Here is a 25,103-nt window from a genome sequence, read left to right as displayed (position 1 = left end):
TATCTATCTATCTATCTATCTATCTATCTATCTATCTATCTCTCTGTCTGTCTATCTGTCTGTCTGTCTGTCTATCTATCTATCTCTCTGTCTATCTGTCTGTCTATCTGTCTGTCTGTCTATTTATCTGTCTGTCTGTCTGTCTATCTATCTATCTATCTCTCTGTCTGTCTGTCTGTCTATCTGTCTGTCTATTTATCTATCTATTTATCTATCTATCTATCTATCTATCTATCTATCTATCTATCTATCTATCTATCTATCTATCTATCTATCTATCTATCTATCTATCTATCTATCTATCTATCTATCTCTCTGTCTGTCTCTCTGTCTGTCTATCTGTCTGTCTGTCTATCTATCTATCTATCTATCTATCTATCTATCTATCTATCTATCTATCTATCTATCTATCTATCTCTCTGTCTGTCTGTCTGTCTATCTATCTATCTCTCTGTCTGTCTGTCTATCTGTCTGTCTATTTATCTGTCTGTCTGTCTATCTATCTATCTCTCTGTCTGTCTATCTGTCTGTCTATCTATCTATCTATCTATCTCTCTGTCTATCTATCTATCTATCTATCTATCTATCTATCTATCTATATAATTTATTTATTATTATTATTATTTCAGGTACTTATATAGCGCTGTCAATTTACGCAGTGCTTTACATATACATTGCACATTCACATTAGATATATATATATATAAATGAAATCAATGTTGATTGGGAGAGTGAAGCTCACCTGCTAGAGCCTATTTGTCATGAATATTGCAGTGATGATGAGTTATTGGTTGATATAAATGTATGCTATTCCCTAGGATGGTATATTTTTGTTGTGATGTTGATCCATGCACCCTTCCATGTGTCCCCCTCCTCCTCCTGTAGTGGAAGTGACCCAGTGGAGTAGAAGGCAGCCTTGTCCTCTCCTCCCTCTCTCCCTCCTCACACCGTCCCCCATGTCAGCCCCTCACCGATCTAATCAATGACACAAAGCACTCACAAGCCTCGGACGCCCATCAAACGTCCCCTTCCCCGGCGATTGGCGGGCGCGGCATCGGGGCGGGCGCGTGTCGCGGCCGCGGATTGGCTGGCAGCAGAACAGTGTCAATGTTTAAGCAGCAGCGTGAGGTGAATAGAGTCAGTCAGTAAAGAGGCATTTGGAGCTGAGGCTGGACGCTAGACAATGCGGGATGTAAAGGATTAAAGCCAACTGTTGCATCGCACACCAAGTCTTGGATGTATAGACAGCGTGTCCCCGCCGTGTGAGGAAAGTAAAGCTGCAATGAGCCTGCATAGGGGCTTCCAGCAATCCTCCGCTGCCTCCTCCTCGCTGGTCTGATGAGAGACAGGCATAAACTGGTTAGTTTGGAAGTGAGCAGGAGCTACCCATGGTGCTGGGCTTGGGAATTGGGGGGCAAACTGCTTGCTGTTGGCTGCAGAGGAGAAGAGAAGAGAAGGGAGGAGAGGAGAGGAGCCCCAGCCAGCACTGCTCAGCCCATGTAGAGAGGAGCAGTGAGGAGAAGACACTCTGTGCTCTCTGAAAGGTAAAAGATTTCCTCATCTCTCATCATTCAGCATCCTGTATGTTTGCTGCTTTATTACCCCCCCCTCCCCTCCTCCCCCCCCCATCCTCTTCCCCTAACTGGATGTGACTCATGCACTTATTAAACATCTGCATTCTGCATGTGTCATTTCTATGTGAAAGGCCACCAATCTCACCTACATCTGCCATCTAGGTAAAAATAAGAAAACAATTGTACAATTTATTTTACCCCATTTAGGGAGCCCCCCCCCTTTTTTATTTTTTTTATTTTATTTTATTTATTTATTTTTTTGTTTTGCGTCCCCCCGCCTTTTTTTATTTTTTTATTATTATTTTTGTACCCCCTTCCTTGTGAATCCAGGGTCTGTCGTGTTTTCCATTTGTGCATCCAGCCATGCTTTGCCTGTTGATTTGATGTACTGTAGGGAAGAAGGAACTGAAAATGAAGTGAATGGTGCTGCTTGTAAGCCAATGCAGTGACAGCGATTCTTGGAAATAGCCCCTATGCTGTGAAAAGGTGATGTGATCTGAGGTTATTAGACACCGGCATTGCTTCTTCCTCCTCCAGATCTGCTAATTGTCATGTGCGGGATGCATTTTTACATTCCAGGTTCCAATGCCTTTCCTGCCCACCGGAGAGTTTCATTTTTTTCGGCGTGCAGTTGTTTGAAATTGTAACCTCCGCTCGCATCATTCCAAACAAATCATGTTTATTGCAAGGCAGTTTGTGCATTAATGCATCTTTAATAGAGAATTCAAATTGCCGGTAATGATAGCAGAACAATAACGTTGAGAAGATAAGGATATTTTACCTTGATGTTCTTCTTTATGGCACAGCAGGGATATGGTATTTAAATGGTGGATTCCAATTAATATTTTTAGATGGCTAGCTTTTGACAGGTTTGTGAAGAATTGTCTTTCCAGCAGAAAACAATCACTGATTTAACCCTGCCAGCCTTCTCTGCCATGGTCCATTTGCTGCTTATCTAACTGCAGGTGTTTTTTTTTTTTCTTCAAATCAACAGGTTCAGAGAGCTGAGAAGAAAAGGAGAGCGAGGCAGAGAAGACTCTTCACGTTTGGGGATGTACCTTTCCGTTTTATTATTATTTTTCTTGTGGGCTCCTGCCCTCACTTTGAAAAACTTGAATTTTTCTGTACCCGAGGAGGCGATAGCTGGCACCATCGTTGGCAACCTAAGCAACGATGTAAAGGTTGGCCTTTCGGAAAGGGGTAAAAAATCGAACTTCAGAGTCCTGGAGAACTCTGCACCAAACCTTATCGATGTGGAGCAGGATAGCGGACTGGTGTTTACCAAACAACGGATTGACCGGGAGACCCTGTGTCGGAGAAGTTTAAAATGTCAAGTGTCCTTGGAGGTGTTTGCCAACGATAAGGAAATTTATATGGTGAAAGTGGACATAACGGACATTAATGACAATTCACCATTTTTTCCTTCGGAGCAAATCGATATTGATATTTCAGAGAATGCTTTTCCTGGAACAAGGTTTCCCCTCACTAGTGCCCATGATCCAGATTCTGGGGATTATGGCTTGAAGACCTATATTATCAACCATAATGGACTGTTTTCCTTAGATGTGAAGTCCAGAGGAGATGGGACCAAATTCCCAGAATTAGTTATAGATAAACCGCTAGACAGAGAAGAGCAAAGTCACCACAACCTCATTTTGACAGCTTTAGATGGTGGCAATCCACCAAGATCGGCCACTGTGCAAATAAACGTCAAAGTGATAGATTCCAATGATAACAGCCCAGTTTTCGAAGCCCCTTCATACATGGTGGAAATCCCAGAAAACTCCCCAATTGGTAGAGTTGTCATTGACCTCAATGCTACAGATGCAGATGAAGGGTCCAATGGTGAGGTCATATACTCCTTCAGTGGATATGCACCAGACAGGGTTCATGAACTCTTTTCTATTGATCCCAACACAGGAGTGATTCAAGTCAAGGGTAATCTGGACTATGAGGAAAACAACCTGATTGAAATTGATGTGCAAGCACGTGATCAAGGCCCAAACCCAATCCCTGCACACTGTAAAGTTACTGTTAAGGTGATAGATAAAAATGACAATGCTCCATCTATTGGCTTTGTATCAGTCCGCCAGGGAGCAATTAGCGAGGCAGCACCCCCTGGCACTGTTATTGCCTTAGTGAGGGTCACTGACAAGGACTCGGGGAAGAATGGACAATTACAGTGCAGGGTCCTAGGCAATGTGCCTTTCAAATTAGAAGAGAACTATGATAATTTTTATACGGTTGTCACAGACAGGCCTCTTGACCGCGAAACCCAGGATGAATACAATGTAACTATAATCGCCAGAGATAATGGAAACCCTCCTTTAAACTCCTCCAAATCGTTTACAGTTAAGATTTTAGATGAAAATGACAATCCACCCACTTTCAACAAAGGACTACATGTGCTACAAGTATCTGAGAACAACATTCCAGGGGAATATTTAGGTTCTGTTGTTGCACATGACCCAGATCTTGGACACAATGGCACAGTTTCCTATTCTATACTGCCGTCTTATGTTGGGGATGTGTCAATTTACACCTTTGTGTCTGTAAATCCGACCAATGGGGCAGTTTATGCTCTTAGATCCTTTAATTATGAACAAACAAAGTATTTTGAATTTAAACTTCTTGCAAAAGATTCAGGCTCGCCTCACCTGGAAAGTAATGTTACTGTGAGAGTGACTGTGCTGGATGTTAATGACAATGCACCAGTGATCTCTTTACCTATCCTGCAAAATGACACTGCAGAAATCCATGTCCCTAGGAATGTAGGTGTGGGGTACGTGGTGAGCACAGTCAGAGCCATGGACAATGATTTTGGAGAAAGTGGAAGACTGACCTATGAAATTGCTTATGGGAATGAAGAGCACCTGTTTGAAATTGATTCTGTGACTGGCGAGATTCGAACTCTCAATCCATATTGGGAAGACGTTTCACCAGTTGTAGAACTGGTGATTAAAGTGACTGACAATGGGAAGCCGGCACTCTCGGCTGTGGCTAAACTCATCATTAGGTCGTCTACTGGATCTCTACCAGAGGGAGAGCCCCAGGTCAATGGCAATCATCATCAGTGGGATATGTCTTTACCACTTATTGTTACGTTAAGCACAATTTCTATAATACTGTTGGCTGCCATGATCACTATAGCTGTAAAGTGTAAAAGGGAAAATAAGGAAATCAGAACTTACAACTGCAGGATTGCTGAATACAGCCACCCTCAGCTAGGGAAAAGCAAGAAGAAAAAAATCAACAAGAACGACATCATGTTAGTCCAGAGCGAAGTCGAAGAGAGAAATGCTATGAATGTGATGAATGTGGTAAGCAGCCCCTCACTTGCCACATCTCCAATGTATTTTGATTACCAGACCCGTCTCCCACTCAGTTCCCCTCGCTCAGAAGTGATGTACCTAAAGCCTACATCTAACAATCTGACTGTTCCTCAAGGCCATGTTGCCTGCCACAACAGTTTTACTGGACCAGTGAGCAGCACAACTGAGACTACATCAAATCGGATGTCTATAATTCAGGTACGGTCAACACTCATGCACATGCAGCTAAGGTTGAATAGTTTCTGCCTGCTTGAGTATGTGACAAGCTTTGTGCTACTTGGCTTCTCAAGCTTAGTTATTGAGGTCTCATCTGATAATGATTATGAAAACAAACAAGATGTACAGCCAGCATATCGTTTTTCTCTTCTTAATATGAAAGTTCAATTTGTGGGAAGCATTTCCAGTTATTATTAGCAGTATGTGTGTTTGGCATGACCCTGTTGAAAGCATTAGACTGATGCAATTTCCTGATGTGCAGTGAATATCCCTTAGATGTAAATCGTTTTCCCTTTGTTGCTTTATAGAGAAAATAACCCTTGTTGACAGCATGTTTTGTGATCATTCAAACATTGAGATCCTCTGTCAGTGTTTCAAATATTATCAAAGCTTGGCTGAGAGAGGCTTTGCGGGTCCTTCTGAGTGAGAACATGTGTGCAGTAACTTCCGCTCTATTATTCATATATGAGAATACCAGAGATATTTCAAATAAATAGATTTCTGTTTTTTTGTGAACTTTTATTTATAGCTTGTGTGTCAGCAACCTCTAGACAAGGCACAAAGCAGCTAACTGCATGTAAATGACATGGCTATAGTCTGCCATAGAAACAAGGTCATCTTTAGCTTACGTTTAAATTCCACTATTGCAACTGGTAGATGTCAAGGTGAGCTTGAATAGTATACAATATTGACCTTGGTTATGTTGTGTTTTTTCTTTTGTCTCAGCTTTGGACTAATGGTTTTACTTGATTTTGTTGTTAATGGTTAGAATTAACACCCTGTCAGTAGGTGCAGGCGTAGTATGCAACATGTATGTAAGACCAATTAGGAAATTGTGTGTTAAAGCTTGTCATAGAGTGCAACATGTGTGCAAAGCTAATCACAGCCTTACACTTGATATCTGCCATCACCTACATCAGTGCATGCAGTATGTCTGTACACTGACTGACAGACTGGATATACCAAGGCTGCCTGCAAAAGTAGCAGCTCTAACAGGTAGCTTCAGATAACTCTACCTGGCTACATTGCATACTGCTCTTCCTCTCTACCCATATTATTATAATGTTAATATATAATACTTGCTAAAAACATCTCACCAGGTGGCTTTGGTTAATTTTTTTTTTTTTTTCATTTTTCTCTATTTTGTAAATTTAATTTTATTCAGTTCTAAAGGTAACTGGATATCATTCCCCCCTGTCGCCATTAACTGTTAAGCTGTCTATCTATCTTTTTGTCCATCTAACTAATCTCATTGCAACTGATACTGTTTTCTCCATCTCTCTCTCTCTCCCCCCTCTCTCTCTCTGACTCCCTCTCTCTCCCCCCCCTCTCTCTCTCTCCCCCCCTCTCTCTCTCTCTCTCTCTCTCTCTCCCCCCTCTCTCTCTCTGTCTCCCTCTCTCTCTCTCCCCCCCTCTCTCTCTCTCTCTCTCTCTCTCTCTCCCCCCTCTCTCTCTCTGTCTCCCTCTCTCTCTCCCCCCTCTCTCTCTCTGTCTCCCTCTCTCCCCCCCCTCTCTCTCTCTCCCTCCCTCCCTCTCTCTCCCTCTCTCTCCCTCTCTCTCTCTCTCTCTCCCTCTCTCTCCCTCTCTCTCCCCCTCTATCTCTCTCTCTCCTCTCTCTCTCTCTCTCTCTCTCTCTCTCTCTCTCTCCCTCTCTCTCCCCCTCTATCTCTCTCTCTGTCTCTCTCTCTGTCTCCCCCTTTCTCTCTCTCTCTCCCCCCTCTCTCTCTCCCACCTCTCTCTCTCCCCCCTCTCTCTCTCTCTCTCTTTCTCCCCCCTCTCTCTCTCTCTGTCCCCCCCCCCCCTCCACCCAGGACTCATCTATCTATCCCTCCTCAGGACCTACGTATATATTTTATTCACTCCAGGATATATCTACTTTTTGAAGCAGGGAAAACAAAAAATAAAAAAAGTCCCATGCATTGGTCATCTCGTATGCATTGGTCATCTTATATGCATTGGTCATCCTGCTGACATGCTTTAGAAACAGATACAAACCCTGACAAACACTTAAATATTAAAGAACTCTCTGCACTTAATGCACAGTTAGAGCTAGAGATGCATGTAAAGTGGAACATTACTCTTTTATGGCTCTAGATAATAGTAACAGGTCCATTTTACTTTATTAGGACAGGGATGAATCCCAACATGTTGTATGCGTGTCTGAATAACAAATCTCAGAAATGTGTAAAAATGCTTTATCACACTCCTAATGCATCGGGGATAGAACAGAGTGCAAATTTTGGAGCTAATAGTCACGAAATTGGCTATGCATTAAGCTGCTGCTCTTTTATTAATTTAATCCTTGATATTGGACTTGTGACTTATGGGTGGTATTGATCTTAATCTTAAGAGTTACGGCTGTGATGGTGATTCATTCCTTTGATGATGTACTTCACTGTACCGTATGTGTAAACATTGTAACTCAATGCATTTAGACAGTTCTGTTTGCTCTAAAACCAGCCTGGCAGTCTTTTCTCATTCTATTATAATGGACAAGTAGGGAGGCTCAGACATGAGAGCCAGTACTGACAGTTCTTATTTTATATCCAACTAATTAATTATTGACAAATGATCTATCTCCCTGTTAAGCTCTCGCTGTCTATGTCCTTTTATTTTGTCTATTTGCCTTTTATAATCTTTTTTATTTGAGAATCTAGGTGCAGTAGCTAATGGCAACCACTCAGATTTTAGACAAATGCAGTTAGGTTTGTACCATATTACCACGATTGCTTGCAATGACTTCACTTGGGCATGATAGTAAAATGTATGGTGCTAGTGAAATAGAATCATAGTCCAATTCTGTCATGGTTTATTGGTCATTATTTAGATGATGAAAGAAATGGCAAATAATGAAATTCTTCCTTCTCTAGCTGTGTAAAATCATGTCTGAGATCAGTTAACTCACATCACGTGTATCATAAATGTAGATATCATTTGTACTTTTCCGGAGATGTAGAACAAAGTATTCTAGAGTTGTAGAAAATTCAATTTTATTCCTTTGTAGAAAGTTGTACTCATTAGGTGCTGCATTTTTCAGAAGTTATGATTGTGACACAGTGTAGATTTAGATTCATGCTAATTTTAGCATTGTAGCCACACCATAACTGTCTGGTTGTCTTTTGTTACACTGCTGATTGTTTGAATACCAAAATAGTCTAATCCCACTCATTGGCACTTTTTTCATGTAGTCATCACGGTGCATATTGCTTATTAGTTAGGTACATATCCTTGCAGGGATTTCCTAAAGGTAACCTACATTACATGAACTTATATAGCACCAAAAATGTACACTGCGGTTGACATACTGTACATTACCATCAGTCCCTGCCCTCGAGGAGCTTACAATCTAAAGTCACATGCATATATATGCGCGCACACACATACTAGGGCCGATTTGGAAAAGGAGCCAGTGAACCTACTAAATCAGCCCTCTTCTGTTTGCTGTTTTTTGGTCATTATTTAAATAATTAAGGAAATGGCAAAAAAAAATATATATATATATTTCACTCTAGCTGGATAATATTGTGTCTGAGATCAGTTAACCTACATAGTGTATGAACATCAGTGAAATTTGTACGGTTTCAGAGATGTAGAACAAAGCATTCTAAAGTTGTAGAATATTCTGTTTTTTGCCTTCACACCAGCTTTATCCTTTGATGATAGTCAGAAAGTTACACTATTCTTATGAATTTATCATTGTAACTCAGTGTGGATTTACATTCAGACAAATTTAGTCAATGAATTTTCCAGCATGTATTTTGGAGTGTAGGAGGAAACCCACACAAGCACAGGGAGAACACACAAACTCCATATATTGATAGAGGACAAGCTCAAAGAAGAAAATTAAATATCCAGATGGGATATTAGAGATACTGGTATCCACTTCCACGCCCCCCCCCCCTCCTTTCTCTTTCTACAAACTCCATATAGATAGTGGTTGTTTTACTAAAATTGGTGAAATCTGGTCCGGCTCTGCATAGAAACCAATCACCTTCCAGTTTCTTTTTTTTGTCAAAGCCTAATTTAACAAGCTGGAAGCTGATTGGCTGCCATGCACAGCTGCACCAGATTTTGCACTCTCCAGTTTTAGTAAATCAAGCCAATAGTGCCCTGAGATTCAACCTGGAGACTCTAATACTGCAACCGCTAAGCTGCTATGCTGCCCATTATGGTGTCAAAAGCCTTAAAGCAATATTAGGTATGGAGGTTGCTGTTATTGACCACACTTTCTAAAAAAAACACCCTTTTCCTGACTTCCTAGAATAAGGGTGTAGATTATCTGCATGTTTGTTCCAGGTTTAGGACCTGGAATGTTGAAGCCAGTGACTGTCCGATATTAGGACATATCAGCCTCCCCTTTTTTCCTTATAGAGGTTTTATTTTTACTACGTTTAAGCTGAAAATTCAGAGTGTTAAGCCACAGTCTACAGCTTTCATTTTTCTATATTGTCACAAGTGTCCATATGACACTGTTAGTTTGTAACAAAATGTGTGTTTGAAAGGGTGTTTGTTACTAAAATATAGCTGACTTATTTCAAATGCGTTTTCCAATATCAATCATAATGTGTTGACCTGAAAATGATTAGGAAATCTCTTGGTGTATCAGTCACCTTATTTATTATTAGTTGCCATTTGTGGATTTTACACAGTGTGTGAATTATGATATTAGATATGGTAATGTTGCTTTAAACATTGTTTCTGTATCAGATCAGTTCATGTATAGTAAAAAAAAGTTTAAACATGATCTACAAACAGACCATGCACGGTTATTGGAGCCAAGAAAGAACTGGAGTTAAGAAATAATACTTCTGTAGCTTTATTTTGAAGTAACCGCAACAGAAACTTTTTTTAAGGCATGCAGATGTTGACTTCTGCTCCTTTGTCTTAACTGCGTCTCTAAATCCTTGTTAGGATTCACACTTGCTGTATAAGCTAAACTTTATTCATCTCTACAAAATGATTGCATTTAATACAAAGGTCAGTAAACCATGGAAACCAATATGATTTTACTGTGATGACGTCAGACCAGCACATATGTGATTCTGACTGGCTGCTATGGGGACAGCATTTTTTGTTATTAAGGATTTTGCCCTTCCAAGACATTTATGGATTATTCTGCTTGTTTTTGCTTAAAATGCTTGTAAAGCCATTATATTATGATGATACAATCCCCTCTGTTGAATAGGGACATGTGCCCCACTGCACGTGTTTTATACGAAATATGCCGATTTCGAACTGATTTCAGAGCACCTTCTGGCGCCCACGTGACTGCTTGCTGCTCTCCTCTCCTGAGCTGACAGCTCCAGCAGGCAGGCCTGAGAACTCCCACTGACATCAGCTGGGAGGAAGAGAGGAGAGGAGGAGAGCGCGTGCTGTCACAGGTAGCAATCAGATAGAAATAAGAATATTTTTATAAAACACATGCAGTGGGGCACATTTCCATATTTATGGGGATTGTATAATAATAATATGGTTTTATTAGCAGCAGGAGGGGAGGGGACAGGCTCTGTCACAAGCAGACAAGTAGGAAGGGGGGGAGAGGAGGACAGAGTAGGGCTGCGGGTAACGGAGGCACGTAAACTGACCACGGTGTCAGGGCTCAGTAGCTGTGATAAACCGTGGTCAGTTTACAGAGGGGAGGGCACCACCAAGCAGGATCAGCCAGGAAATTTCGGCTATACAAAGGGCCAAATTACACAGCACAAGCACTGTGCTGTATAACATGCTATAAGGAAACAGGATCCATATATATATATATATATTTTTTGTTTTAGGTTAACAAACACTTTAAGAAAAACAGAAAGTTTAAGATAATTTGCACTGTCTTGATTTTAGAAAGGTAAATTTTTATTGCTTTCTAAGGATACTGTTTAGGATTTGGTCACACCAGCCTGCATGCTAAAATGTATGTGGTCTGGTGTCCATTATGTGGAGGCAGTTAGTGTTGGTGGTTTGCATTGGTGCTAGTTACCTTTTTTTAAAATTAAAGTGTCAAAAAATTGCTCTTCATTCAAGTGTGTGCATTGCAAAGCACAGAATTGCGCATGTCTGCATTTTATGCAGTGCACCACAACCCACCCCAATGCAGTGCTGTTGGTGTGAACGGAGCACAGAGAAAACAATTGTTTCCTTATGCTCTTGGGTTGAGCCAATCTAAGCAGATCAATGCAGCTCAAAGGAGATACCGTGAACAAGCCCTTGTTCATTAATCATTGAATTATATTTATAAATATATAGCAATACCTACAAAAATAATCATCTTAAAACAAAACAAGTGTGCTAAGAAACATGTGCCTTAAGGCTACGTTCACATCTTGGCGTTGCTATTACAGGTGTTTTTATAGGTGTTCTTATGGGCGTTTTTATGGGCGTTTTTGCAGGCGTTTTACAGGCGTATTTTGTGCAGGCGTTATTAGATTGAATAGAGACCAATGGAAAACGCCTGTAATCTGCCCAAAAAGAAGCTCATGTACTTTTTTGAGCGTTGGGCGTTTTGCTCACAGTTTCAAAATGCTCAGATGTTAACAGGGGCCATTGAAATGAATAGGATTTGTCTTGTTGGGTGTTTTGAGAGCTGATCCTAGAGCAGAAAAACTCCCCCAAATCGCCCCAAAACGCCTACATGTGAACGGAGCCTTAGTGTCTTATCTGAAAATTGCCAAAATACAAATACGATTTTCTGATGATCGTTTTTTAACTAGGTCGCTATTTACATTGTATTGTTTTTCCATGATCTATGCATTGAATTGTGCTTTTCTGTATACTGTAACACTGCCCTACCCTATTGTGATTGCCCTACATTTTTATACATTTTATAACTTCACAATTTAAAACTCTAATGCTACCTTTCCTACTTCATATCTTTTATTACTGAATTACTCTTGCACCAAAGTTAACTAAGTAAAGCCCAAACGGCTTTTGCGTTGCGGGTTAGAACCTCTGTTTTTTTTATACTAGTTGGGAAGATTTAAGCCTTCTTTACAAATCCAATCAATGCCGTACATGACCAACAATCAGTGTACTGCCGTGGTGGAAACACCCAGGTAGTCTGTAAAAATCAATGACCGGCTGTGAGAAGCCAGGGCTCTTTGCATGTAAATGGACATCTGAGGTGTTACATGCTATTCAGTGTTAATTTTGGCAGCAAATTTCAATTTAGTTTTAGTCTTAGTCTTAGGACTAAAATGGCATTTTAGTTTTAGTCCCATTTTAGTCTTCTGCAAGTGTTTTAGTTTTAGTCGTATTTAGTCCTACATTTTTGTCGACTAAAACGTCCTACATTTTAGTCGACTAAAACTCATTTTAGTCATCTATAATCGAATGGGTGTAGTTCAATTGTAATTTGTAATGCATTATTTAACCACTTTACCTCTGCTCACATTGCTGCTACTGCAGCAATGTGGCTCGTTCCCGTCCAGCGTCGTAGACCTACGTCGCTGGACTCCTCCCCCTGTAGGCGGCGCTCGTCACAGCGGGAGTCGGGCCAGGGGAGGAGCAGCGGCGATCGCCGCCGCTCTTCCCCGATCGTCGGGGAATCGAGTGAGGAGATCCGCCCGCCTGTGTAAACAGAGCGGGCGGATCTCCTAAGTGACAGACAGTGACAGATCGGAGTGTTCAGCATAGCTGAACATCCGATCTGTCCTTCTGTCACATAGTCACCTCCCCCCCCCCACACGTCAGTGAGCACCAGGCATACATTAACCCCTCCCTCTCCAATAAAATTAACCCCTTCACTGCCAGTGTCATTTTTACAGTAACAGTGCATATTTATAGCACTGATTACTGTAGTAATGTCACTGGTACCCCCAAAAGTGTCAAAAATGTCAGTCAAGGGTCCGATCTGTCCGCCGCAATGTTGCAGTCCCGCAAAAAAAATCGCAGATCGCCGCCATTACGCGTTAAAAAAAAAACACCAAAAATGACAGAAATCTTTCCCTTAGTTAGTAAACGCAATAACTTTTGCGCAAACCAATCAAAATACGCTTATCGTGATTTTTTTTACCAAACATAGGTAGCAGAAAACAAATTGGCCAAAAATTTTAAAAAAATTTGATTTTTACGTTTTTTTTTGGGGGGAATTTCATATAAAAAAAATGTTAAAAAAATATTGTTATTTTTTCAAAATAAACGCTATTTTTTTGTTTATAGCGAAAAAAGTAAAAAGCGCACAGGTGATCAAATACCACCAAAAAAAAGCTCTGTTTGTGGGAAAAAAAGGACGTAAATTTTGTTTGGATACGGCGTCGCACGACCGCGCAATTGTCAGTTAAAGTCGCACAGCGCCGAATCGCAAAAAGTGGCCTGGACGTAAGACAGCAAAATCCTCCGGTGGTAAAGTGGTTAAGCATTTCTCTACAATTTCCAAACTCATTATATACTACTACTGTTCCTGGAGTGAAAGATCTAATATGTTATTATTTATGGTATTAAGCTTTGAGCATGCACCAGTGTTAATTTTGGCAGCAAATTTCGATTTAGTTTTAGTTATAGTCTTTTGACTAAAATGCCATTTTAGTTTTAGTCGTATTTTAGTCTTAAGACTAAAATGCCATTTTAGTTTTAGTTGTATTTTAGTCATCTGAATTGTTTTAGTTTTAGTCGTATTTTAGTCGACTAAAATTGTGTTAATTTAGTAGACGAAAACGTTTTAGTCGACAAAATTAACACTGATGCTATTATGGACTTATGAGCAGCCCTAAAAAAAAAAAAAAAACGGCCTTAAGGTCAAGAAAGTTCTCACTTCCTTCTCTCTTCCTCTTCCATTGAACAGAAACTTTTGGCTCTGAATTTTGTGGGCTTTAGGCTGACTGATTGCTGCAGTCTACTGTTTAAATGATAGAGGTGTCATACTGATACAGAATTGTGCATTTACACAGAGTTCATAATTCTTTACTGTAGTTAAACTATTGCTCGTATCCTAGAATACAACAAAGCTGTGTTACATCTATAATAATAATTAGGCATCAGAAATAGCATCGGGGGATGGGTTCCACACAGACACATCCTGGGAATTCCTGGAAGTTTGTTGGCTCACTCCCACCATTAGCAGATTTTCTTCTTAGATATACTATGGCTTAGGCAGCACCCCCGCATTGAATATTGCCGCCTGTCTGCATGATATTTCACAAGCAAGACAGACTCTTTAACAGAATGTTTCATTTAATGCAGCCACAATGGTGAGGAGTGATTAAAGGTGCTAGTAGGGATCAAATTGGTTACAATACGATTAACATGAAAAATTTTCTATGGGAATTATACCCTAGCATATGCAGTGATATTATGAAAAATCCATCACTATGTAAATGGTTTCCACATCACGGAACTGAAGGCATTCAGAATACTGATGTTGAATGTTGAAGGGAAGACAATCCTGCTTGCACTACTTGCTGCCTTCTCAGCTTTTCAGAGCTTCGATAGTCTAATACTGTTAATTTCATTACTCTTGTCCAGGAAGATAAATAGCATGTTTTGTAGAAGCTTTCCTTTAATCAATTCCAACTTCCTGTAAGTCTTCTGTCACCGGGCACCATTGTAATAAAATGCAATAAGTTTTATTTATTTTGCCATTATTGCATTAGGCTGGATATTAAAATGCATCTTATTTCATTTCCAAGATATCCTTTAGCAGCTTGTTCTATACCCTTCAGCGGCTTGGGTTATGAAACAAGAAGGATGCAGTTTAAAACAATCACTGCATCAATAACAGTGGCTAGAATGAGAGACAGATTTGATCATGGGACATTAAGCTTTAAGAGGAAAATTAATTGCTTGTTCTTACAACCATCCAATCCTAAAGCTTCAAGCGTGAGATCAGACCGGACTACAAACCTGTATGAATTTTACTGTCAGATGGGGCTTGCAGAGTATTTATCTGCACTGCATCACAGCCCCCTTTAGCTTGCAAAAGGTTAAACAGTTAATGCACCTTGGAATTGAAATTGATCTAACCCTGCTAAGGGCACATGTGCAATTGCTTCTGATAAAAAAAAAAAACAGATTAGGATTTAAAAGGTAGCAACGCCAACAGCAGAATGTATGGTTATATATTGGAAATTTAAAGCAAGAAGACATCACCATGAAAGAATAATGGATTTGAGGTATAGTAATTTAATTACTGTGCAAAGAAAAGGGGGGATAATTAATTTGGGTTGTTAGCACTGTGCTGGTTTGTAATATTATTGGCGTAAAAGATTTAAATTCACATATGCGTTGTTACTGCGTTTACTATCATATAGATAGCGTGAATTTGTTTTGCGCAAATCCACTTTATTCTAAGGGCTTAATTGACAGAACAGGTTGCTGTCTTGTATGTCAGGCTGTTGAGCTGCAGCCTTTTATGTTGTAGTACAGCCTAATGCTCCGCAGTGATGTTTCTGAGACAGTGGATATACAGGATGAGATGGTACAAATGGATTTCAGATACCTAGCAGAAGAGAATACCTTATGGCAATATGAGGTGTTCTCCTAAGTATATAACTGTGTAAATGAGTGATGAAGTACTAAGGCAGTGAGCTGCTATGTCAAAGCCAGTAGGTGGCAGTAACAAGCTAATCTTTTCTCTTAGACCTTCTTTATAAAAAAAAAAAAAAATGAAAACGAGAGAGAACGAGCAAGAGAGACAAGAAATTAAGTCAGTCAAAGAGAAGAACTGAGAGTGAAGGTTGGCGTATGGCAAATGGAGGATCAGAGGATTTAAGGCACCTCTAAACTGTTGAATTTTAGCAACTTCCAATGTGTTGCTTAGCTTTGGGTCTGTTGCCGTCTTCCAAATCTAACGTTTCGTAGTGCAGATTCTTCTGTATCCTGTGAATGAACGACTGAAGTACCAGCAGAGGCAAACACAAGGGCTGCTGCAGATTGCAGAAATAGCAGCGTTTTGTCTAGGACTTGGGAGGAAAATAGCAGATGGGGGAAAAAATTCTACTCATATCTATGCCTTTTCAAAGAATTGCTTGTGCTTTTCCTGCTCAGAGCCTGCTCTATTATTTTACCCACAAGATCTGTGGCATTTATATGCACAACAGCTGAAGAGAATTATTAATCCCGGGGACTGCTTGGATAACTGTGTTTTGTTATTCACTGCATCTCTCTCTTGCAAGGATGCCAGAGTAAGTAAAACCGATTCTCACCTTCAACTGCAAAATATCACCATATATACTCTTACATCTTTACAGACTGCATTTTGTACAAAAAGATGGTGAATTGTCTGAGTCACGGCTGAATACAGAAAACTATATAAGCTCATTGCCTTAAAAACCAAGACATGGAATATTTAGCTAGAAGCCAATTTGATATTGTGCATGCTATGACTACGTTCTAACTTTTTTTCTTTTTAATAATGACAGCTGTTTTGTTGTCGGAAATGAAATTGAATTCATAAGATGTTCAGTGCTCTTCATCCAGAATAAGCACCAGTCACTGCGGCTCTTGCTTTAATGTGGAGTCCATTGGGAATCTGCAGCTATTGATTGCTTATGTTCGCCACTTACAATAATAATTGCCGAATATACCTAAATACTTGTGAAAATGAGGACTGATTTTTTTTAGTTTAACCGTTTGCTGAGGACTGCGGGGAGAGGAAGTGATTACATGGCAAAGATCGGCAACAAAATGAGAGAGGAATAGTTAAAGCAAATCTGGCCATGAATGCAGTAACTGTTCTCTATTCAACTGTGATTTCATCTTTTTTTTTTTCCTACCGTTTTATAATCTGTGCATCCAGCATGCTTTGCCTGTTGATTTGTTCCAGACTGTAGAACGAAAACTGGAATTTAACTGAATACAATTGTCGGTTGTAAGCTGATGTGGCTGCTGGCCTTAAAGAACAGAAAAAAAAAAAGTCTAAGAATGAAATGACTAAACCAAGCCGTGATTGTAATACTTAGCAATTGATGATCATCTTTGATGGGTCCTTGCATTTTGGATTTTGTCCAGATCGTCTGCAAATCTACACAGTGTTTAATATTCATGAATCTCTGCTTGCAAATAGAGATAATGTGATGCAAGTGACAGTTGTTTTAAAGGCATAGCTGACATTTTGGCATTCTGTGAGTGCATCTATTTTTTTTATTTATAGCTTTTTTCTGTTGGAAAGTTTACAGCGACTTTCCCAGCCTGTCTCTCTAAACACAATTTTTTTTGCATGGCACCACTTTTTTCCCTCGAGCTCCTCAATCATACATCAGAATAGAACGTGTAAATTGCAGTCTGTCTAATCTTCTTTGGATGAGATAGTTATCATCTGCTTTAAACCGTCCAAGATTGAAATACTTGATTTCTTGGAAAGTGAAATCAATCTCCTAATGCTGTCATAACTGCCCTCATGTGGCAGATCACTGGAGGCTTGCCTTCTCTATTAGTTTTTCATTTGACTGTGACTCTAGTGACAACAAAAAATAGCTAACTGATAAACAGCCGGTGTTTGGGATGTGCCGCTTTGTCTTTTGTTACTTTTTCTATTGGGCTTCTGTTCAAGCTTTGAAAACTTTGAATTATTCAATTTCAGAAGAAGGGGGGTCAAGAAATGCCATAGGCAATATTAATGATGCACAGCTGGAGCCACCAGAAAGAGGCAAAAGACCTAATTTTAGGGTGCTGGAGAACTCTGCTCCTCACTTATTGGATGTTGATTCGAACAGTGGGTTACTGTACACTAAGCAGCGGATTGATCGGGAAGCTCTGTGCAAAAACAGTCTTAAGTGTGTAATTTCTTTAGAAGTTTTTGCAAACGATAGGGAGATATGTATGATCAAGGTGGAAATACTTGACATAAATGACAACTCCCCTAAATTTGCTTCTGATCAGATTGATATTGATATTTCAGAAAATGCCTCACCAGGTACCAGATTTCCTTTAACAACAGCACAAGACCCTGATTTAGGAAGCAATGGCCTGAGGACTTATAAGATAAGAGGTGATTCTGGCTTGTTTTCCTTGGATATCAAATCTAGAGGGGATGGCACAAAAGTTCCTGAGTTAGTTATTCAGCGAGCCCTGGACAGAGAAGAACAGTCTCATCATACACTTATTCTAACTGCCTTTGATGGAGGTAACTCTCCAAGATCAGCCAATCTGCAGATAAACATTAAGGTTATTGATGCCAATGACAACAGCCCTGTTTTTGAATCAAAATCATACACTGTTGAAATTGCGGAGAATTCACCATTGGGTAAAATGATAATTGACCTTAATGCTACAGATCCAGATGAAGGCTCAAATGCAGATATCTTCTTTTCATTCAGTGGTTATGCATCTGAACAAGTATGGGACCTCTTTTCTATTGATTCTCAGACTGGTGTGATACAGGTTAAGGGCAACATTGATTATGAAGAAATTCAGATGCTTGAAATTGATGTGCAAGCAGAAGACCAAGGACCAAACCCAATTCCTGTGCATTGCAAAGTGACTGTTCTAGTTACTGACATAAATGACAACTATCCATCTATCAGCTTTGTGTCTGTCCGCCAGGGAGCAATTAGTGAAGCCTCTCCTCCAGGTACTGTTATAGCCTTAGTTAGAGTTACTGATAAGGACTCTGGAAAAAATGGCCAATTCCAGTGCTGGGTCCTGGGCAACGTCCCATTTAAACTTGAAGATAATTATGACAACTTCTACACAGTCGTAACTAGTAGGCCTCTTGATCGTGAAATACAAGATGAATACAATGTAACTATTATTGCTAGAGATAATGGAAACCCCTCACTAGATTCTACAAATTCTTTCACGGTAAGGATTTTGGATGAAAATGACAACCCTCCAAGTTTTTCCAAATCTATGTATGCATTGCAAGTTTCTGCAAATAATATCCCTGGAGAGTACCTTGGTTCAGTTCTTGCACAAGATCCTGATTTAGGGCAAAATGGAACTGTGTCTTATTCCATATTTCCCTCCTATATTGATAGTGTGTCTATCTCAACATATGTGTCCATTAACCCAAGGAATGGAGCAATTTATGCCCTGAGGACTTTCTATTATGAGCTAACAAAATATTTTGAATTTAAAGTAATTGCAAAGGACCTAGGCACTCCACATTTGGAAAGCAATGCCACCGTCAGAGTATCTGTTTTAGATGTCAATAACAATGCACCAGTCATTATTCTACCGAACTTACAGAATGACACCGCAGAAATTTATGTGCCACGGAATGTAGGCATGGGATATGTTATTAGCACTGTTAGAGCTATGGACATTGACTTTGGTGAAAGTGGGCGAGTAACTTATGAAATAATTCAGGAAAGTAAAGAGAACCTATTTGAAATAGATCCCGTGACCGGAGAGATCAGATTGATCAACCCACATTGGGAGGATATTGCCCCAGTGGTTGAACTAATAATCAAAGTCACCGACAATGGAAAACCATCACTTTCAACTGTGGCAAAACTCATCATAAAGGCAAATTCAGACTGTTTAGGGTGTTATGATGATGATGATAATGTAATTGGAGAACAACGGGACTGGGACATTTACTTACCCGTTTTGGTTGCTCTGAGTGCAATTTCTATAATCCTTTTTGCGGCAATGGTCACAATAGTTGTTAAATGTAAAAAGGAGAATAAAGATGTTGGATCCTACAGTGGTAGGACAGCCTACACCTCTCAGCCTAAATTAGGGAAAATGAAAAAAAAGAAGATAAATAAAAATGATATTATGCTTGTCCAGAGTGAAGTGGAAGAAAAAAATGCAATGAATGTTGTGAGCTGTCCATTACTAGTCACATCTCCAATGTATTTCGATTGTCAGTCCAGACTTCCTCTCAGTTCCTCTCATTCAGGTGTGATGTATCTTACTCCTACTTCTAATGAGACTGATCCTAACGAGAATGCAGGATGTCAAAATCAGAACAATGACACAGGCCCCACAAGAATGGCATCTGAAAATTCTTCTACTTCTACTTGGATACCATTAACTAAGGTAGGGATGAGATGATTTCATTAATTGCTCATTACCGGCATGGCTATTGATGTGGCCCTATAGTTCAAATACTGGATGTATGTCTGTTTTTGAAGCTACATTTAAACTGCTATAGCTCAATTACATAGCAGTGGGCCTGTTACATGTATTTATTCTTTTTATTTCACAGAGAGAAAAATCTTGTGTTATCTACTTGAAACCACATAACAGAAACTGTTACTATGTAAAAGAATCTCTTTCTTCAAAGTGAACTTGTCATGAATGTAAGGATGTAAAGCTAGTTACCCTCATAAGGTGACTGTGCATGCCTTGTATTGTCAGCAAAACATCGTCTGTTCTCTCAGGGAACCCTCGGTTGAGAAATGCTCTTCTGTACATTATTCTCATCATGGTTGTAGTTTTTGCATTTTGGAATGCCTAGGGACAGTGCTGGAACATCTGGATCAAGGATATTGTTCAAATCAAACATAACATGTTTTGCTTACCACTTGAAATATGTATATGCACTTTTTATTTACATGCTCCTACAATTTATGTATTGAACAAAAAAAAAAAAAAAAAAACATTTAGAAAAGTTCTTTAATACATACACATTTTCCTATATTCTGATTCTGCCAAAAAATGCAGTCAGCTTCCAACTTCCTGTAGTAGGCTGACAACACTTCCAAACTGCACTGAAATCTCAAGCAGTGTTGTCAGTCCTGGCTATTGGATTGTGTCAGCACTCCTCATCTCCATAGGTCCTCCTTGTTTACATTCTCAGCACTCACTCATTTCCTTATTATACTAACTGCTCGCTGTTTTATCTCCTCTCATACTATTTCAGTGCAGCAAGGGCAGTGTTGTCAGCCCATTACAGTAAGTTAGCAGCTGACTGCATTTCTAATAGGATCATCGGGTATTTTTCATTACCTACAGCAGGGGGATATTTACTAAATCTGGAGCACACAGAATCTAGAATAACTGTGCATGGTGGCAAATGGCCTTGTAACTTCAGCTTGTTCAGTTAAGATTTGACAATAAAACTCGGAAGCTGATTTGTTTTTATTTAGTAAATTCCCCTCATATGGTGGGAAATATGCATGTATTAGAGAGCTGTGCTGAATATACTTTGCCCATGCTGGGCTATTTAATCAGATTAACTTTAATGCTGACCCGTGCAGCTGTTTTAACTCTGCTTGGCTGTCAGGAGTAAGGAGAAGAAGCAAATTGGAGCTTGCACAGGGCTAAGGGCTCTTTCCCAAACCCCATGTGACAGCACAGGGCTGAATGTTCAGTTGGTCAACATGCATCAGTGACCTTGCATCAGCATTGTCAGAAAGGAAGAAGGCCGGAGTAACATGACTCACCATACCTGGAAATACGGAGTATGGCACTTCACTTCCCAAGGCCATCAATTACCCCCTTTGCATCTCATCTGTCATAGCAACATAAAAAAAATGAAAAGCTTTATCACAGCTAAGATGTGACAGAGTGTTCTTTTTTTTCCTAATTGAGTAAACTGATACAGAATTTAACAAATGCAAAGAGCAGCAACCCATAGCAACCAATACCTGACCTTTTACTAATCTGGCTGCAGCTGACCAGGAGGCAAATAGGCTTTTCACTTTGCAAGGGAATGTTTCTGTTACCTTCTTGGTGAAAATTCCCTTTGCAAAGGATGCTCAATCATGTGCAAGTAATATAAAAAACATATATATGTATATATTTTTGCTTGCACATGATCAGAGGATGAAAGCCAGCATAGCTTTACCTCATTCACTAAGCTCTGGGGGGGGGGGGGGGGGATTTCCCTTTGCAAAGTGAACAGTCTATTTGCCTTTATCAAATCAATCCCTCTGAGTTGCTTGGCTTTCACATTATTCCAGTGCTATCAATACTTTTTACAGTTCTATAACTGAAGTATGCAATTCAGGAGTTCTGACTTCTCTCCGACTTGTTTGTTGTATGCATCCTACATGCATACAGGTCGGTAACTCAAAGAATCTTAAGGCAAAGGCAGCCAGGAACCTGGCGTTTTCAGAAAGAGGTCAGCAATTTTTTCCTGCTAACACAAGTTTAGTTTAAAGAATACAAGGTGGATAATTTTTTCCCTGGTCGGATTGCTTTTGACTCTCATTTTAATGCTGTGGGTACTATCATGAGAAAACCATTAAGGCAGCTATTGCTGGCCCTTTGACAATTCTTGGTTTGGCTATAATACTGACTCCCTGGTCTCAGTACTTTGGAGGGGATTTATCAATTCTGCCAAACATTAAGCTGATGCTAAAACCTGAGCAGGGAGACATATTCTAAGACACGTATATTGTGAGTTTGCAACTTGAGTCAATCATTTGCTGCTTCTAAGTAGTAGAGAAACAATATAAAACCTACTCCTGACCTCCTGACTGGGAGTGATTTATTTATTTATTTTTTGTGTTATAAACCTTTGTAAAATTGTCTCTAATTACTGTGCAGGATTTTAGGCATAAATACATAGACTGCCTCTTATTATCAAAGTATATGCAATATTTTAAGGATCCATTCACACCATAATACAGGGGCTGGTGTGCAGCACCATCTGGCAGGATCACCGCTGTGCTAATGTGCCAAGATCGGCACATTACGCTGTTCACTTTTTTTTTCAACAACGTTTATTGAAATATCACACTGATACTAAGATTCAGTTCAATTGGCTACTGCACGGTGCAAGGCAGTGGACTTCCTTGCATTGCACTGCACTGAAGATAAGTATTGCATGCAGCACTTTTTTCAGTGCACACCATCACAATGCAATAGTGTAAACCGGGCACACGGGAGACAAGGCATTTTGCTTTGTCAAGCGGTGGGACTGTGCTGGAATAACCGCCCAATGCAGTCTCAGCACATCTTGCGTGAATGAACCCTAAGTTGCAATAGATGTGCAACTAATTTTGTCACTAATTTGCTTCATAAATGGTCCCTTTTAAATCTCTGAAGGGGGACAAATATGCAGTTAAGAACATTTAACTTTTCTTTATCATGCTTGATTTGCATACTTCTTCTTTGTCAGTGACTTAGAATGTCAGAAGGTGATTGAAAACAGCCAGGCAACAAGCATTTTAAAGTGGTGGTAAACCGCAGCGGTAAAATAAAAAAAAAAAAACCTTTCTCCTGTAAGGCAATTGCACAGGGCTTCCATCTTCTCCCTGTCTTCCTTCCAGGTTGGCGGCACTGTATGAGTGGTCAAAGCCGCGGTGACCACTCTGTGCATGTGTGCGGGAGCCCTCAGCTCCGGCATGGTATACTGGACCCTCAGTGCGCATGTGCTGGTGAATATCCCTCCAGTGTGAATCTTTCCTAAATGGTGCATGTGTAGGAGATCTTCATTTTGTCTACAGGTAAGCTTTATTATAGGCTTACCTGTAGGTAAAAAAAAATCACACAGTGGACTTTACTATTGCTTTAAGAAGGAGGTAAGCAGTATCCCCTTTTATAATGGTTACTTTAAAGTGGACCAATTGTGAATGATAAATCCTGGAACAGAAATTCTTTACACCACACATTTAACTGAAATAAGTATATTATGAGATGTTCATATCAGCATTTCTGAATATGAAAGAATATGAATATTCACATCTCCCTAGATTGCTGTAGGATTATGCATATTTAAAAAGAAAAAAGGGGAATTAAATAGATGTAACACATTAAAAGCACATAAAAACGAGTTACCATTTTATAAACTATGAAGCTATTCACATCAGTGCATTGCATTAAATGGCAGCTCATGACATTTTTGACAAATCCACTTGCTTAATTTTTTGCACATTTTGGTAAAAAAAAAGTATGACTTTATAGGCAAATGCAACGCTTTGAAACAACACTAAAAAAGCATTAAGCATTTTTTTTTATGGCTTTTCGGGCGCCCCGTTCACTCTCCCACACTGTGGGGCAGAAAAATGTAACGTCTTCATTTTTCCACAATGCGCTGCAACCATCTGTGTGACCCTGGGTTTCTCTGCACGGCAGATGAGCTGCCATGCATAGTGCATAGAAATAAATGGAATCTTTGTGACATTCCATTAAAGTTAAAAAAGAGGGAAACAGTACCTTGCATTGTAAAAATGAAAGGCAGTGTACCCCATCAACGATTACTACCTGCAGAGAAAAACTGGACTTTTTTTTCTGCGTGTAGTGTGAACTTGCCTTATGGCTGCTTTCTCTGGGATAACATATTTGTTTACGGTCCTTGTAGAGTTATAGAACCACTCAAAGTGAAGTGACAGAGCCTAGTCCACCCGCAGAGTCACTGCATGTTTTTTATGGTACATTTTTCCAAGTTTTCTCCCTTCATGCGTAGGGCAGCCAAATAATTTGGGAGGGCTGCCCTTCGCCTGACAGATGTACCAAAGAAGCTCATGTAACTTTTTGGCCATTGAGCTTTGCATGTTTTTTTTGTTTTACTGTGCATGAAAATGCGTGTCTGCTTGCCGTGTTTGGGGTGACATTAAAGCGGAGTTCCGGGCACAAAAACAATATTTTTTTTTTGTCCCCCTCCGCTAGGTAGACCTCACCTGAAAAGGAATTGGATAGTTATTTTTTTTTTTGTTTACTTACCTTGTAATTGAAGATCGAAGATACTCACCTCAGAGTACTTCCTCCCTCGGAGCCGCGGCTCACCCCGTCACTTCCTGTCTCGCTATGATTCCTGGGAGCTGAACGTCATAGCTCCCAGGAATCAATGCGACGGCATCGGCTCGTCATTTCCGGGCGACGCCGCATTCCCCTGCTAAACAGCTTCTGGGCATGCCCAGAAGCTGTGGAGGAATGCGGCGCCGCACCGGAAGTGACGAGAGGGGCCGGTGCAGGCGCATTCTGGGACAAGAAGACACGGAAGAAGACACAGAAGAGGACTGCGCCGGCTTCAGCTGCCCACAAGAGAGATGGAAACGCTGTGGAAGAAATTTTATAAGTAAGTATTTCTTCTAAAAGGTAAGTGTGAACCGGGACAGATCAGAGGCTAGCCATTGTGGAATGTGCTATCCCTGACTGTCCCGGGGGTATGTTTAGTAAAAAATGACTTCTGTGCCCGGAACTCCGCTTTAACCAATTG

The 25,103-nt window shown here is 40.1% G+C and overlaps 1 protein-coding gene across 5 annotated transcripts in view; it reads left to right on the top strand.

The window, feature by feature from the left end:
• Nucleotides 1-2,572: 2,572 nt before the first annotated feature.
• The window catches only part of PCDH17 (protocadherin 17), a 294,022-nt gene continuing 271,491 nt past the window's right edge, over nt 2,573-25,103 (top strand). For 2 of the 5 annotated variants that reach the window (XM_082248480.1, XM_082248479.1), the window contains exon 1: nt 2,573-5,104. In XM_082248480.1, the coding sequence (XP_082104606.1) occupies nt 2,627-5,104 (2,478 nt within the window). In that variant the 5' untranslated portion in view covers nt 2,573-2,626. Of the gene's footprint in view, nt 5,105-15,479; nt 20,033-25,103 lie in introns of those variants that run through there. The other 3 variants (XM_082248481.1, XM_082248478.1, XM_082248477.1) reach the window with 3 other exon arrangements.

The sequence above is a fragment of the Pelophylax lessonae genome, assembly GCF_965119305.1.
Source record: "Pelophylax lessonae genome assembly, chromosome: 2".
NCBI classification, from domain to species: Eukaryota; Metazoa; Chordata; class Amphibia; order Anura; family Ranidae; genus Pelophylax; species Pelophylax lessonae.
The sequence above is the reverse complement of the archived record's forward strand: the minus strand, read 5'-3'. Positions and strand labels throughout refer to the sequence as shown.